This window comes from Sinocyclocheilus rhinocerous, unplaced genomic scaffold (assembly GCF_001515625.1).
Source record: "Sinocyclocheilus rhinocerous isolate Xijiao unplaced genomic scaffold, SAMN03320098_v1.1 scaffold561, whole genome shotgun sequence".
Lineage (NCBI taxonomy): Eukaryota > Metazoa > Chordata > Actinopteri > Cypriniformes > Cyprinidae > Sinocyclocheilus > Sinocyclocheilus rhinocerous.
Window position 1 is genome coordinate 857796 of NW_015641041.1, and position 17176 is coordinate 874971.

General features: G+C 35.7%; 2 protein-coding genes across 3 annotated transcripts in view; both read right to left on the minus strand.

Annotated features, from left to right (window-relative positions):
- Window positions 1-1167, minus strand: part of LOC107754343 (synaptotagmin-7-like) — a 132972-nt gene extending 131805 nt beyond the window's left edge. Inside the window, exon 1 of one of the 2 annotated variants that reach the window (XM_016570760.1) lies at window positions 936-1167. In XM_016570760.1, the coding sequence (XP_016426246.1) occupies window positions 936-969 (34 nt within the window). In that variant the 5' untranslated portion in view covers window positions 970-1167. The remainder of the gene's footprint in view (window positions 1-935) is intronic. The other variant, XM_016570759.1, reaches the window with a different exon arrangement.
- Window positions 1168-13010: 11843 nt separating this feature from the next.
- LOC107754366 (mitochondrial glutamate carrier 1-like) overlaps window positions 13011-17176 on the minus strand; it is a gene marked incomplete at its 5' end in the record, with an annotated part of 8799 nt that continues 4633 nt past the window's right edge. Inside the window, 4 exons of the mRNA XM_016570783.1 lie at window positions 13011-14295; window positions 14447-14522; window positions 15693-15847; window positions 15930-16077. Coding sequence (XP_016426269.1) covers window positions 14142-14295; window positions 14447-14522; window positions 15693-15847; window positions 15930-16077 — 533 coding nt within the window. The remainder of the gene's footprint in view (window positions 14296-14446; window positions 14523-15692; window positions 15848-15929; window positions 16078-17176) is intronic.

A 17176-nucleotide genomic window follows, 5' to 3' on the forward strand; every position in this document is an offset into this window, starting at 1 on the left:
GGGGGGGCTCAAATTGAACACCCTTTTTTTTTAAACCAGATCCCGTTTCTGTGTCGGGTTTGTCCTGTATGGGCTCTTCCGTGACCACCTTTCCTTTCCAAACCCACACAGATTCATTCACGCCATGGTTATTATCTCCTCACGGCCATTACCGCATATCAAACACCGTCTTTTGCTTTCTGGCTCTCGGTAGCAGCAGGTGTTGCTGGCGTATCCCGAACGCGCATCCACTCTTAATTCCAATCACCTCCGTTCCGGAGCTCCGAAGCGAATTCATTTACCGTGGGAGGGACACCGGGGAAAATTGTAGTGGACACCCTGTGAATTCACGGGGAATCACGCTTCGGAAACACGTGGGAGAGCTGACACAAATAACAGCCCACCGTATATACCCCAGCAAAACGCCCACGGAATCAGCATAAAGATTCACCATAACGCCAAGGTTCGCGTGTAATGGTGCGGATAACGAGGACGAGGCACAAGCCGAGCCCGCTTTGAGATGCTTTGACCTTGTGTTTTAGTCATTTGTCCTTCCTCAAGTCTCTTCGCGCGAAGATCTGTCAAGGACGAAGCGCACAACAAGTAGCCCTGATTGAGCCTTCGTTCGCGTATCATTACGCAACAGCAGACCTTCACGGGACCTCGAATCAAAGTTATTTAATCTGGTCATCGCTGTCAATGCAAATGCCCCGAGAGCGCGTGACAATGTCAAACAGTCATTAGTGCGCGCGCGCTCGGACAATGATGTTAAACAAGGGGGGGCAAAGAAGTGATGACCCCACGACAGGTGCTTACGATGCGGTCGTGCCAGCTATAACACCCCCCCAAACCCCCTCGTGCGACCCCACCAGACCCGTCCGTGCCAGAGGCGCCCGTCCAAGGTGAGAAGAAGATACTCCTACAAGTTTAATGGCAACAGAAATAAAAGCGCCTACCTTTGCTGTACTCCTCCTCCCTGTTCAGATACATGGCTGCAGATTGATGATGAACTCCTGGCTGGGTGGTGTGACGTGATTTAAGTGCTTATTGTTACTCCACCGGGGGAAACTCTTGCGGCTCCGTGAGTGTTTATTGTGTCGTTGCTCGGCGGAGAGTCCTCCCAGAATTACGCGCGAGCAGGTTGTCTGCACACATCTACTTTCTCTCTCTCTCTCCCTCTCCTTCCTTCCTCACACACACACACACACACACTCACGGTGACGTGCTTTGAGCCATTGCCCCGCGGGTGGGGTGGGGTGGGCTGGGGTAGAGGATGCTCGGGAGCTGTTATTGTAAATGCATGCACATATAACATCCATCAATGCTTTGACAAACTGAAATGTTTTATTGCTGTGGGAATATAGCTCGGATCGTGCAGGCTAAATGGATTGAGCATGTCTGTGCCAGGTTGCTTTGACATTTATTCCTTAAAACCAAATATAATCAGCATTTTTATGTCATTATACATCCTTTTTTCAATTACAAGTATGTACATTGTACCAAGATGTAAGTAAAACAAAGGATATTGGAGTACTATTAGTTCATTTTTCCTACTAAATTTCGCGTTTAATTCAGTGTGTTACTTGCTGTTTCTTTGTAATTGTTTGTGAAACTCTACAGAAATTTCTGGGTGAAAATTGTGTCTACACCATTTTTTTTAATAGTATATTTTTCTTCTTTTACTTTTATTCAGAACATATATATAACAAACAATGGGTGACTTGTATATTTTTAGTATTTTATAGGTAAATATTCATAAGGTTCTAGATACTAATATCCAAATATCTAATCAATTATAGTATTGTTGATTGCATAAAAGCATGTAGGCTATTCCTTGCTGATACTCACTATCCCATTAGTTACAAATAACTATTCCACTGCTACTGTAACTAATTGCAGATTTTTGCTTTTGAATGACTAGTAGTGTGTCTACTTGTTACCTGTTACCTGTTCCAGTTTTACTAGTACTAGTACTTATTTACCATTTAAATAGTTACTAATATATATTTTTCCAGGACTAATTGAACCCTATTCACCTTATTTTGCAATGCGGAAGTGAGCTATTTTCTGTGAATGTGCGGGACTTCCAATGCATTAGGCATAACAAAGTGCAGCAAACGATAAAACTGTTTGCGCTACAAACCAGTGTGTTTATGATTATGACAATGATTTAAAAAACGGACTGATTTGTACAGGAAAAATAACTGAAAGCGAATGACACCGGAAGCTTCAGATGGCACACGCACGTCTGCAAGATGTCTGTTAAAGATCGCTTCATCTGGAAAGCATCTGCTGTGTACAAACATCTGATAGACGTCTTAAAGATGTCAGTTTTACATTCATTCTAAATCATAAACATCTTAAAGACATCTACTAAACGTCTATTTGACATCTGATAGGAAACGTCCTATAGACGTATTGCAGATGAACAAACACTCTAAAAAATACGTCTTGCAGATTTAAATGCAGACGTCAAATAGACGTCTCTGTGATGTATGTGTGCGATCAGGATTAACTACTTGTAATTTAAAAGGAAATAAGTACTTGTAACATAAAATAGCAACTAGTTTAAATGAATACGCGAATGTCAAGTCTGTGAATGATTTGTGTCTCGCGCTTGGGTGTTTGGAAAAACGCGTAATGCAACCTTGTTTCTATCCTTTGAGTGTTGAACATGCACTTGGTACCATAGTAGTCAGTGAAACACTAATTGAAGCGCTGCTTTATTAACCCGTTGTTGCATAACATCCAATTTGTGATGATCCAGATGAGGCTCCGCAGGTGGAGCTGCTCGCTCACCATCCCGATGGGGAAGGAGTCCGTGTTCCCAGCGGCTTCCACCCGCCCCGCCCATCACCCCCGGTTCGCACGCACAGGCGGCGGCCTCGACGGGCCCGTGAAGAGGAACAGAACGAGAGAAGAGCGAACGGACGGGTGAGCGACCGTATATCAGCCCCGTCCCGCAGTAAAGCCCGGTGCGTTCACTCATTGCGCACGCCTCTCACACAGCCGAGGAGTTGCGTGTCGAAGTGGCGACTTCTAGCGGTTAGATTGTGCCATTACAAGCAGAACTGACCTACACTTAAAGGAATAGTTTACCCCCCCTAAAATTAAAAATGGTCATTATTTGCTCACCCTCATTTTGTTCCAAACATTGAATGCGTTCTTTGTTCCGTGGAACTAAAAAGGAGAGGTTTAGCAGAATGTCTAGAGAGCTGTTTTTCACACAATGAAAGTGAATGGGAACGGGTACTGTTGAGGTACAAAAACGACAAAGCAGCACGCAGTCCATATGATACATAACGTAGGACACGGTAAAATTTTAAATATTATTACAATTTAAAATAAATTTTTCTATTCGAATATATTTAAAATAAAATGTCATTTATTCCTGTGATTTTCAGCATCATTACTCCAGCCTTCAGTGTCACATGACCCTTCAGAAATCATTCTTTGCTGCTCAAGAAACATTTATAATTATTATCAATGTTAAAAACAATGGTGCTGATAAAATTTTTTTGGGAAACAATGATGCATGTTTTAATTTAATGTGTCCTTGCTGAATATTAATACACACACACATATAAATAAATATAACACTTTACAATAAGGTTCAATTAATGTTAGTTAATGTATCAGCTAACACAAATAAACAATGAGCAATACATTTATACAGTATTTATTAATCTTTGTTAATGAAAATACAGTTGTTCATGTTAATTCACAGTGCATTAATTAATGTTAACAAGCACAACTTTTGATTTTAATAATGAATTAGTAAATGTTGGAATTATCATGAACTAAGATTAATAAATGCTGTAGAAGTATTGTTCATTCTTAGTTCAGTGAACCTTATTGTAAAGTGTTACCAATAAAATATATGTAACATTTACTTTTTGTTAATTTGGCAGTTACACATCATGCAACATGCATTTAAAAATTTTTATTTTTATTAAATACATTGCACATTGTATACATCTGACAACTCAAAAACGTTTGCTAGAGATTTGAAATAACTTTTGATGTAATTTTCATGTAATCACTCACGGTCATCACATACTGTTACAGTGTTGTGGAAAGTTACTTTTAAAAGTAATGCATTACAATATTTCGTTACTCCATAAAAAGTAACTAATTGTGTTAGTTACTTTTTATGGAAAGTAATGCATTATGTTACTTTTTGTCACCTGGGCTGGGCTTGCTTATTTATTTTTAATTAAAAAAATTAATTTAAAAAAAGTTATATTTTTGGCAACTGTAAAGGCCCTTCTTTCACACCAAAAGTGAAATTAAATAAATCTCACTCCCAATTTCTCTCAACACAGGTACAGGAGAGGTGTCAGTGAAAAAATGGGAAAACAAAGTAACTCTTTGAAAAAAATTTTTCTTGTAAATGTAAAATTAATGCGTTACTTTACTAGTTACTTGAAAAAAAGTAATCTGATTACATAACTCACGTTACTTGTAATGTGTTACCCCCAACACTGGTTCTACATGTATTGTTGTGCATGTTCCCAGTTTATTCCAAATGTTGCTCAACTGTCAGTTTCATAAATGTCAATACTGACGTGTGTGTCAGCTTAGATTTGTTGGCTTTATCCTTGAAATAATGACACTCAGCAGAGGATCATTTATGCAGCATGCAGTAGAGAAAATCAGCGGGTGACCTTATGAGAACATCACTGGTAGCCATAGAAATGATCTTTTATCATCTTTAATGCTGCTTTAGTTCATTTTTTTAACATAATGATTTTGAGAACTGCCCCCCTACCGGTTGAGTTCATTTAGAGAGCAGTTTGGTGGTTGTTGAGACTGATAATGTACCGGAGTGACGGAGCAAAGGTCAGTGATTGAGGTGAGCGGTTGACGCTAAAGTAAGAAAGACAGATTAAACCGGTTTTGTTTGGCTCACGTGTGATCCACAAGCTTCGATTAAGAAACAGTAAACGCTAATTTGATTTCTTTAACTGTACGGGCCGAGGAATAAATCCAGCAGATTTCCCCTCGGGACCCTCAGTGAACAGAGCACAGATAATAACACTCTTATAAAACCTTTACGGTCGTCTGTTATGTCTTTAATAAAACTGCCGTAGGGATGACTTGATGCTCAATGAAGTGTGTCCGGATGGCATGTGCTGCTCTTACGGCGACCTTGTCATCTGAGCGTGTAGGCGTGAGAAAACCGGCTGAAAAACTCTGGGTTTTTAATTCTTATTTCAAAAAGCAAACAGTTCAAGTGCTGTTTTGTTGCATATTTTAGTCTTAAAGGAATAGTTTACATTTGCTGGAAATTTACTCGCCCTCAGGACATATTGGATGAGTTTGTTTCTTCATCAGAACAGATTTGGAGAAATGTAGCATTGCATCACTTGCTCACCAATGGATCCTCTGCAGTGAATGGGTGCCGTCAGAATGAGAGTCCAAACAGCTGATAAAAACATCACAATAATCCACAAGTAATCCACACCACTCCAGTCCATCAGTTAACATCTTGTGAAGCGAAAAGCTGCGTGTCTGTAAGAAACAAATCCATCAGAAAGACTTTGTTTTTTAACTTCAAACTGTTGCTTCTGGCTAAAATACGAGTCCTCTATCCATAATATTGCTTCCTTCAGTAAAAATGTTGTTTTGTCAGAATCAGGAGAGAAATCTGCACAGATCAAGCACAAAAACAGTCCAAAACAAATATGTGGATGGATTTTGATGTGAGAGACAACAGGGGATGGACTTTCTCACTGGAGGAGGCGTTATTATGGATTATGGCCAGAAGCAACAGTTTGAGGTTAAAAATGCTTTAATGATAGCTTTATTTCTTACAAAAACACAGCTTTTCACTTCACAAGATGTTAACTGATGGACTGGAGTGGTGTGGATTACTTGTGGATTATTGTGATGTTTTTATCAGCTGTTGGGACTCTCATTCTGACGGCACCCATTCACTGCAGAGGATCCACTGGTGAGCAAGTGATGCAATGCTACATTTCTCCAAATCTGATGAAGAAACAAACTACATCTACATCTTGGATGGCCTGAGGGTGAGTACATTTTCAGCCAATTTTATTTGTGGGTGAACTATTCCTTTAATGAGTTGTTGTTAAATTTGCGTTTTGTAGGGTTAGGGTTAGGTCATTTGACCAAAACATTACTAATAAATATAAGTCAGACATGTATTCATAATGTGAAATTCAGCATCTTCCAGCAATCTTGTGTGTTGATCCAAAAAGAAAGGAGATGCTAAACCCCATCCTAGTAATTACCCATAATTCATTCTGCTGATCTCATGCAAAAGTCAGCATTTACATGAGGTCAATTAAAAATGCAACATGTTCAAGTCAGAAACAGCAGCATATGAAGATTAATGGTTTGTTGCACACACTGACAGAGCCATCTGCGCTGTGATATTCGAGTTGAGTTTATTTTACATAATCTTATTGAATCATGTGAAATGGCAGAATTTCACATGTATGTGATGCTTGCCGAGCCGTTAATGAGTGTGAGCGTGATGCATGAGGCTCATTACTGTAATCTCTGCTGCTGCTGCTGTAAGGTGTCGGGTGGCTTTGTCTCTTTACTCCTTATCGCTTTTTCACCACTTACTATACTAATATATTAAAGTTATATATACAATTTTAAATTATATATTTATATTATATTTTTTATAAACAATAGGCTCTATATTTAAGAAATTATTAGTAAGGGTCTAAAAATGTGTGTTTATTGGGTTTTCTAGTGATCTGTTCAGTCAGTACAGATGGATCTGCTTTCTCTCTCTCTATAAATATCCCTGTCTTCTCCTCTCAGAAAACCTGATTCCCATTGATTTAGTGGCCTATATACACATTACCAGTCTCTCTCTCTCTTCCACATCCCCCATTCACTTCAGTGGTCATCCTTCTGTCCATCTCTTTTAGCTCTTTTCTCTTCTGCCTTCACTTATGCTAACTGCTCTTTCTCTGTGTGTGTTTGAGTGGGAGATGGACTAATAATAGATCAGGGTTGATGCTCAGAGAATATATGTTTCATATGAGCTCAGCCTCTCATGTGCTTGACGTTTAAAAGGAATTTATTAAAATAATAATGAAAACTTACTGTCTTCTTACCGTCATGTCGTTCGAAACCTGTATGCTGTCACATTATTTTGAAGCGCCAAGTATGAAACTTTTTGCGTTTCACACTTAAAACGGCACACGAGTGTAGCACAACATCAGTGTGATAAAATTATGACAGAAAGGTTTTTAGCTGAACTGTCCCTTTAAGGGTACTCGTGGGTTGTGTGATATTATTTCATACTTCTGGTATCAAAGCCACTCACCCTAAACTAAAGCATCAATCTAAACTTAGCAGTGATGTTCTCTTTCTTGTGTTCACCCAGAATGCACTTATAGTAAATGTGCAGTGACTCATATTTGAGCTTTCTGTCTACCGTCATGTCGTTCGAAACCTGTATGCTGTCACATTATTTTGAAGCGCCAAGTATGAAACTTTTTGCGTTTCACACTTAAAAACGGCACACGAGTGTAGCACAACATCAGTGTGATAAAATTATGACAGAAAGGTTATTTTTAGCTGAACTGTCCCTTTAAGAGCTGGTACTCGTGGGTTGTGTAATATTATTTCATACTTCTGGTATCAAAGCCACTCACCCTAAACTAAAGCATCAATCTAAACTTAGCAGTGATGTTCTCTTTCTTGTGTTCACCCAGAATGCACTTATAGTAAATGTGCAGTGACTCATATTTGAGGTCACACATATAGTGACCCGCAGAGCGAACATGCAGTGAATGAGATCCGTAGTAAACAATGGCGTGTCATTCACCGCAATCCATAGGAAACCTAAAGCCTCAAAGTACACTGAATTTCACAAACACACACACACACTGTCTTTTGGGTTTGTGTGTGTCCGATTAAATTTCCCGTCTCCCTGGACAACGAAGAAGGAAAAGGAAAATCGAATTCACTGTACAAGTCACATTAAAGCGGTCACCGCTACTGGACAAGTAGAGAAACAAACTCTGGGGAGCTTTTGTTGTTGTTTTTTGTTGAAGAATTAATGCGTTTTGTATGATTGACCCTCAGTTCTGTTGTTGTTTAATAATGGCTCATATTATGAGTTGCAGTGTCTCACAGAACCACGCAATTCATATTTCATCATTGTGGCGTTTCCACAGAAGGTAAATTATTTCGACTAGCACCGCAGCGACACCCAGCGGCCGCTTTGAGTACTGCACAGACTAAACGACCTTGAGTAAAGACTCTTAAACTAAACAAGTCGACTAAAACAAATTTCTAACAGGCATACACTTCTAATATTTGCATTTTTACTCTTTTGGGAATTAATGATTTTTGCTGGACACACATTCAGCAGCACTACATTTCTTAAAGCATAGAACGTTTTAGATTGAAGGAAGCAGTGAGCATTTATATGCATCCATCTGTATGAAGTTCAAATGAACTAAAATGTAAGATCATATAGGTAAGACAGCCATTAGTACTTAAATTGCACAGTGATAATAACTTTCAGCTTTTATAACTCTATAAAAAATGATTGCATCGTTCAGACAGAAGCATTTACAGGCACGAGGTACCGTTATGAACAAATTCATTTTATTGAACAACAATCTGTGACAAGGAATTCAACATGATCAGCGTGTCTTCTGTGTCTGCAACAACGATTAAAACAACTGCCATATTTCAGTCTCACACACGTGGCTGTTTGTGTATCAGCACACACACAAACTCACAGCAGCACTCACGGCGTCTCCACATACAGACTGACGTTGTCTTCCAGAAGGGCCTCACTGTGCATTTTGCGTACTTGTGTGTGTAGTTAAAGTGCGTTATTGCACTGATCCTCTCAGAGGAGAAAAGCAAAGGCGTCGTGGAGGAAGGAGGTTCTGTCTATAACTCTACAGCTCAACAGCAGCATGATTGAACCACATGGAGAAAAATCTCAAGAAAGAACATTTTGGCCATATTTCATCCCAAAAAATAAATCAATACAATTAAAAATATTATCAATTAATATATCAAATTTTTAGGTAAATTGTAAAAAAAATTTTTTACATTATTTTCATGACAATAAAGCAAAAAATAAATAAATACTGTCATGAAAATAATGTCGCAATGCAAAAATATTAAAGGTTCCTAAAAAGTCTTATTTTTCTTTATGTAAAACAAAAAATATATTTAAAAAATAAAGAAAATATTTTTAGGTTATTTTAACTTTTTTTTTCATTATTTTCATGACAATGAAGCAAAAGTATATAACGTACTGTATACTATATTACAGTAACTGTCATGAAAATAATTTTACAAAGCAACAAATATTAAAGGTTTCATAAATAATAATAATAATAATAAATGTAAACATATTTTTAGGCTATTTTGATACATTTTTTACATTATTTTCATGACAAGAAAAAAATACTGTATTAAAGTAACTGTCAAGAAAATAATGTCACAATGCAAAAAATATGAAAGGTTCCTAAATATTAAAAAGTCTTACATTTTCCTCATGTAAAAATCTAACAATAATAATAACAACAAACCTATTTTAGGTTATTTTTTGAATTTTTAAAATGTTATTTTCATGACAATGAAGCAAAACATTACTGTCATGAAAATAATGTTACAATGAAAAAATAGTAAAGGTTCCTAAAATGGTAATTTTCTTACACACATATATTATATATACTGTGTGTGTATATATATATATATATATTCAAATTATTTATTTTAATTTTTTCATGGGGTGAAATATGACCAGGACATTTTTTCATGAGACTCAACCGTGTCTATTTTAATTATTTCTTAATTATTGCATAAATATGTGCTGGTCCTTGTATATATACCCTTCATTATATGAAGAGTAAAATCACAAATATCTAACATCTAATTTACTACTAAATAAGACTGAATACTATCAATTTACATCGGTTATACAATTCAAAGATACATTCTCTGGTTTGTCGAGACAAACAGGCGATACGTTACTTATAATATGTGTCGTCTAGTATATTGAATATTGTACGATATCAGAGGGCCGTGTGAATATTGCGCTTGTGCCAGATCTGTTGTTGTGCTTGGATTGTAAAATCATCAATGCTATTTTTGGTGTTTGTTTTGTGTTTTTTGCCACCTGCTGTCTAATTCCTTCAAGTACAGCGTAAGGAAGAAGGACAGATGGTGAAAAGGAGGGAGAAAGTGAAAGTGAACACACTTTAGTGTTGCATAAACGATGGAAAAGAAACACACAACCCGCTCATTTACACCCGTGCCCACGATTGACCCCTCACACACACACACACACACACACACACACACAGTTCACAAACACTACGAGTTCACAGCTGAGAAAACACGAATCAAATCAGAGGTACCATTCAAACAATTAGAACCCAAAAACAGTCTGAATAAGACTAAATCATCACAAAACAACAGGAAAAAAATTGACGGAAAATAATAAAAGTAATCACAGATCTTATGTTAGTTTTTGGAATGTTTAGGAAAGAATGTTAGCAAAAACACACTGGCGAAACGAATACAAGGCAAAACATGGTCATTAAGGTCAGATTCATATTAGGCATGAAACATACTTCAATTTTAATACCATATGCACTCATTTAAACAATTAACGATGTGTGAGGTAACCGGTCAGAAGGGTTGTGCATGCGTTGACCTTGTAAAGTCTGACCTATGACCTTTAAAAAATAAATAAGAGCATCTGAACAGTTTCAAATGGCATAAAGTTCATCGTCACCGAGACTAGAGATGTTTACTTGTTAGACAGCACCATAAACCCTCTGAACCTCAAGATCATTACTATTTAGGGTCACTGTCATATTCGTTAGTGACATATTACAGTACACTGCTGTTTAAAAGTTTGGCGTTGGTAAGATTTTTAAATATATATAAAAAAAAAAAAGCTCTTATGTGCACAAAAACCGCAATTGTCTGATCAAAAATACGGTAAAAACAGTGAAATATTATTACAATTTAAATAACTGTTTTCTGTTTTAATGCATTGTAAAATGTAATTTATTTCTGTGATCAAAGCTGAATTTTCAGCATCATTACTCCAGTCTTCAGCGTCACATGATCTTCAGAAATCATTCTAATATGCTGCTTTGCTGCTCAAGAAACATTTCTGATTATTATCAATGTTGAAAATTTTTTTTTACTGACTAATATTTTTGGGAAAACAGTTGTTTTTCAGGATTCTTTGATTCAGATTCTTTGAATCTTTGATTCACGATTCTTTGATTCACGATTCTTTGGATCTTTGATTCACGATTCTTTGAAAGTTCAAAAGAACAGCATTTATTTGAAACAGAACTCTTTTGTAACATTATAAGTGTCACTTTTGATCAATTTAATGCATCCTTGCTGAATAAAAGTGTTTCAAAAAATCAAAATCAAAATCAAAAAAATCATTTTGACCCCAATCTTTTGAACGGTAGTGTATATTCAGCTGCAGGACGATATAAACCAGATGAGTTTAGAGAACCAGTGTACTAATGCATGAACTGGGAAAGGAGACAGAGGTTTTCTAGGCAGGGATTTGGTCAGGAATCGTTTGGCAGTATGAAAGACTCAACTGTTTGTCAGCCTGAGCCAAAAAACGCTCTTCATTGCACACATAGGCAGCGCTTATCTCGCTCGAGCCTGACGGCACTATTGTGAGCGAAAACATTGTCTTTTTGCCTTCTCCACAATAGGCTGCGGATCAATCCGAAATAAAAACAAACAGCGTCAAGTAAACGAGAACTACAACCTGAAAGCGTTGGGGTTTGTTCGGTTCACTTGGTAGTGCACACTAGCGTGAACAACAGGCTCACGATTCCAACACTGATACATTACAGGTGTAAACTGGCATATTAACTCTTCCAGATGCCAAAAACATAAAGAGAAGGAACGGGGGAAGTGTGCAAATAAGCCATCGCATACAAAACAAAAACAGAATCGCTTCATAATATCATCTGCATATGTACACAGTAATCAACAATGACCACATAAACAATCAGACACTGATAAAACTATCCATAGAAATATATAGAGAGATATACTATAAGTGTGTTTACATCAATATCATCAGAATTATCAATAAATATGACTTCCGTCCAAAGTCTGTGCTTATCGGCTTCTCGAACAAACTGGAATGGCTATTAAAATCTCCCATGATGCACTGCAGGGCGACGGTGCATTATGGGAAAGCATCCAAATGCATTAATATTCATGATTATTAGTTCCACCCATTATAGGTTCACAGGGCAGGTCTTACAATCGATATGTAGATTACTTTGGCGCTTTTTTCTGTTGGTTTAGTATATTAGTATTCTTTCTCAGATCTGATCTGACTGATATGAACCAACAAACTGCATTAGGGGTTGCGAATGTTTTCAGAATAGTATAATATTACATTTTTTGTAGCGGGAAATCTGTAAGCAGCTAAAGTGGGTTTGCAGTGGGTGGGACACAATATAAAATTCATTAGCTTTGCTCATGAATATTAATTAGGTCACATGATATTCGCCCGGTCCCAATTGATTTGATTTGGTACGCAAGCAAGAACCAGTGTTATTTTAGAATTATTTATACACTATTATAGTTTTTATTAATGTTTCGAATTAACTTTTATTTTTTTATAAAACTCATTTTGGTTTTATTTTAATTGTAATTATTTTTTTGATCATTTTGTTTTTCAAAAAAAATTTTTTTTTTTTTATAATTTCAAATAGTTTTCATTTATTTTTATTCCAGTTAGTCATTTTAGTACTTACACTTATTTCAGTTAGATCCCAACATTTCTCATTTTCATTGTATTTATATACTCTTATAGTTTGTATTAATATTTTGAATTGGCTTTCATTTTTATAAAAATGTTTCCGTTTTCATTTTAATTTTAGTTTATTTTTTGGCAATTTTGGTATGTGCTATTGTTAATTTTATTATTATTATTATATATAATTCCAAATATAATGGAATAATTCCAAACATTTCTATTTAATATTTTGGTTTTATTCTATTTCAGCTTTAAAAAAAAATTTTTTAATAGTTGTAATTTTAGCTAGCAATAACAACACTGGTAAGAACTGCTTGCACTTTCAACATTTGAGCAACTACTGCACACTTTGTATGACGTCACATACGCATCCCATCCTAAATGAGGAAAAAAATACTTGGCATTCCCAAAATTTTTTCATTAAACTTCAAACCACCTACAAATGTGGTTTGAATGAGTTTTAAGATCATATTTAATGCTAATTTTGCTGTTCAGGCTGCAAACAGCGGAACAGATTTGAGTCGGATATGCCAAAAAAATAATTTACATTATTATTCTTTGTGTTGTGGCCATGCAAAACGAATCTCTTAATCTATAATGATTATCTCCCAGAGTTGGGGAACTTTACAGAAGTTTTAATGCCTGCTACGCCCCGGGTTGGAGGCATTTCCATTTTGATTTGGTCAAATTGCGAGATGCTTTCAAGTCTAATTCACATTTTCCATTCACTGGTATGTCTCTCTCAGCTTTTCCGAGAAATTAATTGAATTAACCTCCGGAGCCGACATGTCATTTTGAACATACGCTGAATAAAGCCTTGACAGGGCACAACGATAAGCTGCTCTCAGGTCAGACACTTTGGACTACGCTTTTCATTCTGAGCCCAGAGGGAAAGCATTCAGAGTTGGTCGTAAGAAAGACGGAAACAGCTACTTTAAAGGGCAAACTAATCAACATGACGTGTCCTCTTGTTCCAGGAAATTAACAATTAAAAAGAGCTTCATGTTGGGTTGATATTTCAGTACATAATTAACAAGAGCTCTAGGAGATGGTGTTATGACTGATCGTTGATTTAACGGTTTAAATATCACTGATTGGACGATGACTCAACGATTAAACGCTCATAAAAGGACATCATTTTTGTCTCAGCGTGAGACCGGACGGGACAAAAAACAGGCAGCTTGGCAAACACAATCTCACTTTAACGCTCAGTATTAAAACCACCACATTCAGATAAAAATACACGGCGCTTTGAACAAAAACGGCACAACAACAAACGATTAAAATCAGTCAGACTGGTCCACGTTACGCTTTGATCCTTCGGTAATGACGACCTGTGAGAGGGGGCGGGGACTGGTGCAATGCATGATGGGATGGGTGGTTAGTTGTTCCGTTTGGGCAGATAGCTCAAGATGTATTCGCCTACGCCGAGGAAGTAGACCACCTGAACGATGCCGAAGAGCGGCGCGATGACGAGAGCTCGACAGTACGCCCCCTTCAGGAAAGCAGTGGGACCTTCGTGGCGTAATATCTTCCTGTGATCAGATGGAAAATGGGCAATGGATCAAAAATGTATTATATTTCCAGTCTAAAGTTCAGACTTTCTGTACCCGAATCGCTGAAATCAGTAGTATTAATGAAATAAGGTCACCTGATGACCTCACTGGCCAATAAAAAGCAAATCACCTGATGCAGTCGGTCACCCCGCTGTAAGTGTCCTCTTGACTCCCTCGTGTCAGTGACTGTAGCCTGGTCTTTATCACTGAAACGCACACAAGCCGGTTACGAAACCGCACAGACAGTTTTTGCTAACATACAGGCTCCGTTCCAAAAGCTAGCGAGCTGCTTCACTGCATACTGCCTACTTAGCGTACTGACAGAGATGAAACGTGACTGGTTTGGAACATTCTAGGTAAGCAGAGACTCAATTCAAGGGAGACTGGCAATTGTTTTGAACAGAGTTTGCATTAGAATGTGTATCACACATGTATCTACAACATTTAATATACAGTAATTAAAAAAAAAAAAAAAAAAATTACCAAAAATATTCAATATTTCATGTTCAGCATTTAAATATAGAAAAAAATAATATTGAAAAAAATTCAATATTTCATTTTTTTTTTTTACTGAAAAACATTTAATATTCAGTAATAAATCAAATCTAATATTCAGTATTTTAAAAATGTAAAAATTAAACATTGAAAAATATTTAATATTTAGTAATAAATGATAGACAAAACAAATACTCAAAAATGTATAATATTTAATATTCAATAATAAAAATAGACAAAAACTAAAATGTAGTACTTTAAAAACTGAAGAAAGAAATTGGAAAAATATTCAATATTTACTATTCAGCTTACATTTTCTATACTATTTACTATTCTATTTATTTCAAAAATACAAAATAAAAACAGAAAAATCTTTCATTTTCAGTAACAAAAATAGACAATATTTAATATTTAGTATTTTTCAAAATAGACAAAAATCAATACATTATTTAATATACTGAATAAATAATATTTAGTATTAAAAATCAGAAAAGGTATTCAATACTTAATATTCAGTTTTTTAATAAAAAAAAAATGAATGTTGAAAATGTTTAATTAGATTATAATTACATTCATTATAATAAGATTAATTAATTATTAATTTAATTAGATTAGAACTATTTTTATTGATATTTTAAGCATTTGTCATTTCTCTTGCCTTGCCCCTGATCTTTAGTGTATAATTTTCCACTGAGCTCAGTGCATTTTTGGATCACCTTTACTGCAAAATTAGGCCAAAACTAATTTTGTGGTACAGCATTTGCATCAGAGGTATTTCTAGGATGCATTAAAATGCTTTCTATGTAGGCGGCTCACTAGGTTTTGGAACAGAGCATCAGGATACCAGAACATCAAAGACGTTTCAGTAAAGAGAAACCCACCATCTACAGGGTTGACGGCGACGGCGGCTGTGCTGCCCGCAATGCAGCCCGATATGAACGAGACGTAGAAGGGAGCGGGACCGTCGGCTCCTCTCTTCCCCAGATTATTCAGATTAGCAAACAGAGGGAAATAAATGATAGAAAACGGGACATCCCTGAAGGGAGAGAAAACACGAAGCTGAGAGTCTGCGTTCTGACGACTGATTGTGTAATAGATTTGCATGTTTGTTCCCCAACCTGAGCAGCGTGGCTCCCAGGCCCTTGTAAAGACCCGCGATGCCCTTTTCCTTCAGTAATTGTCTGGTGAGTTGCATAGCTGTGGGGGACTTCACCTCCACGGGGCCACCGGGGGTCACAGCCTGAGGCATGAGCTTTCTCTGAGCCGCTGCGCACACACACACACACACACACACACACACACACAGCACATTACAGTATCCAGCATAAACGAGCCCTTACACTCGTTTAATCTGGATCACACTTTAGCACTCTACTCTTGCTAACTTCTTTTTGTAAGCATCTATATGGCAGATTTGAACATGAGTAAACTTTAGTAGATACCAAAACATTGCTTGAAAACATTGTTGAAATGTCCCTTATGTAGAATAACAATGTTTTAAGCTTTTTTTTGCATATGAATTACTCAGTAACACTGACAATTACTTAATATTCAGTATTTAAAAAAAAGATTTAAAAAAATCTGTATAATATTTATACTAAATAAATAATATTCACCTTTTAAAATAAGATTCAATACTGTTGACAATTACTTAATATTCAGTATTTTTTTTAATTAATTGAAAACATATTTAATATGTAACATTCAGTATTTCAAAAATAATTGAAAAAAAATCTAAAATTGAAAAAAATATTTAATATGCATTATTTATCATATTTTATATGTAATATAATATGTCATATTTTATAAATAAAAAAGTAATACTGAAAATAATTAATATAATAGTTATGTACTAAATAAATATTCAGTATTTTTTCAAAATTCAGTACCGCTGAATGACAATGACGTAATATTTACTATTTAAAAAAAGAAAACAAACCATTGATAATATATTTAATATTAAAAAAAAAATCTAAAGTGGAAAAAACAATTATTATAAAAATCTATATAATATTTAATATACTGAATAAATAATATTCAGTATTTTAAATAATATTTAGTATTGCTCACAATGACTTAATATTCAGTATGTAAAAAATTTAAAACTATTTTAAACAGAGAAAAAACTAATACTGAAAATGTTTCAATATTTAATATTCTGTATTTTGGCAAAAAAAATCAATATAATATTGAATACATAGCCATACTGAATAATATATTGATCTATTATTGCTGACAATACCTTTTTATAACAACAGACATAATATTTTATAACAACATTTAACCTTTCCAGGACTACTATATAAATATATATATATATATATATATATATATATATGTGTGTGTGTAAAAGGGGTACACAAAT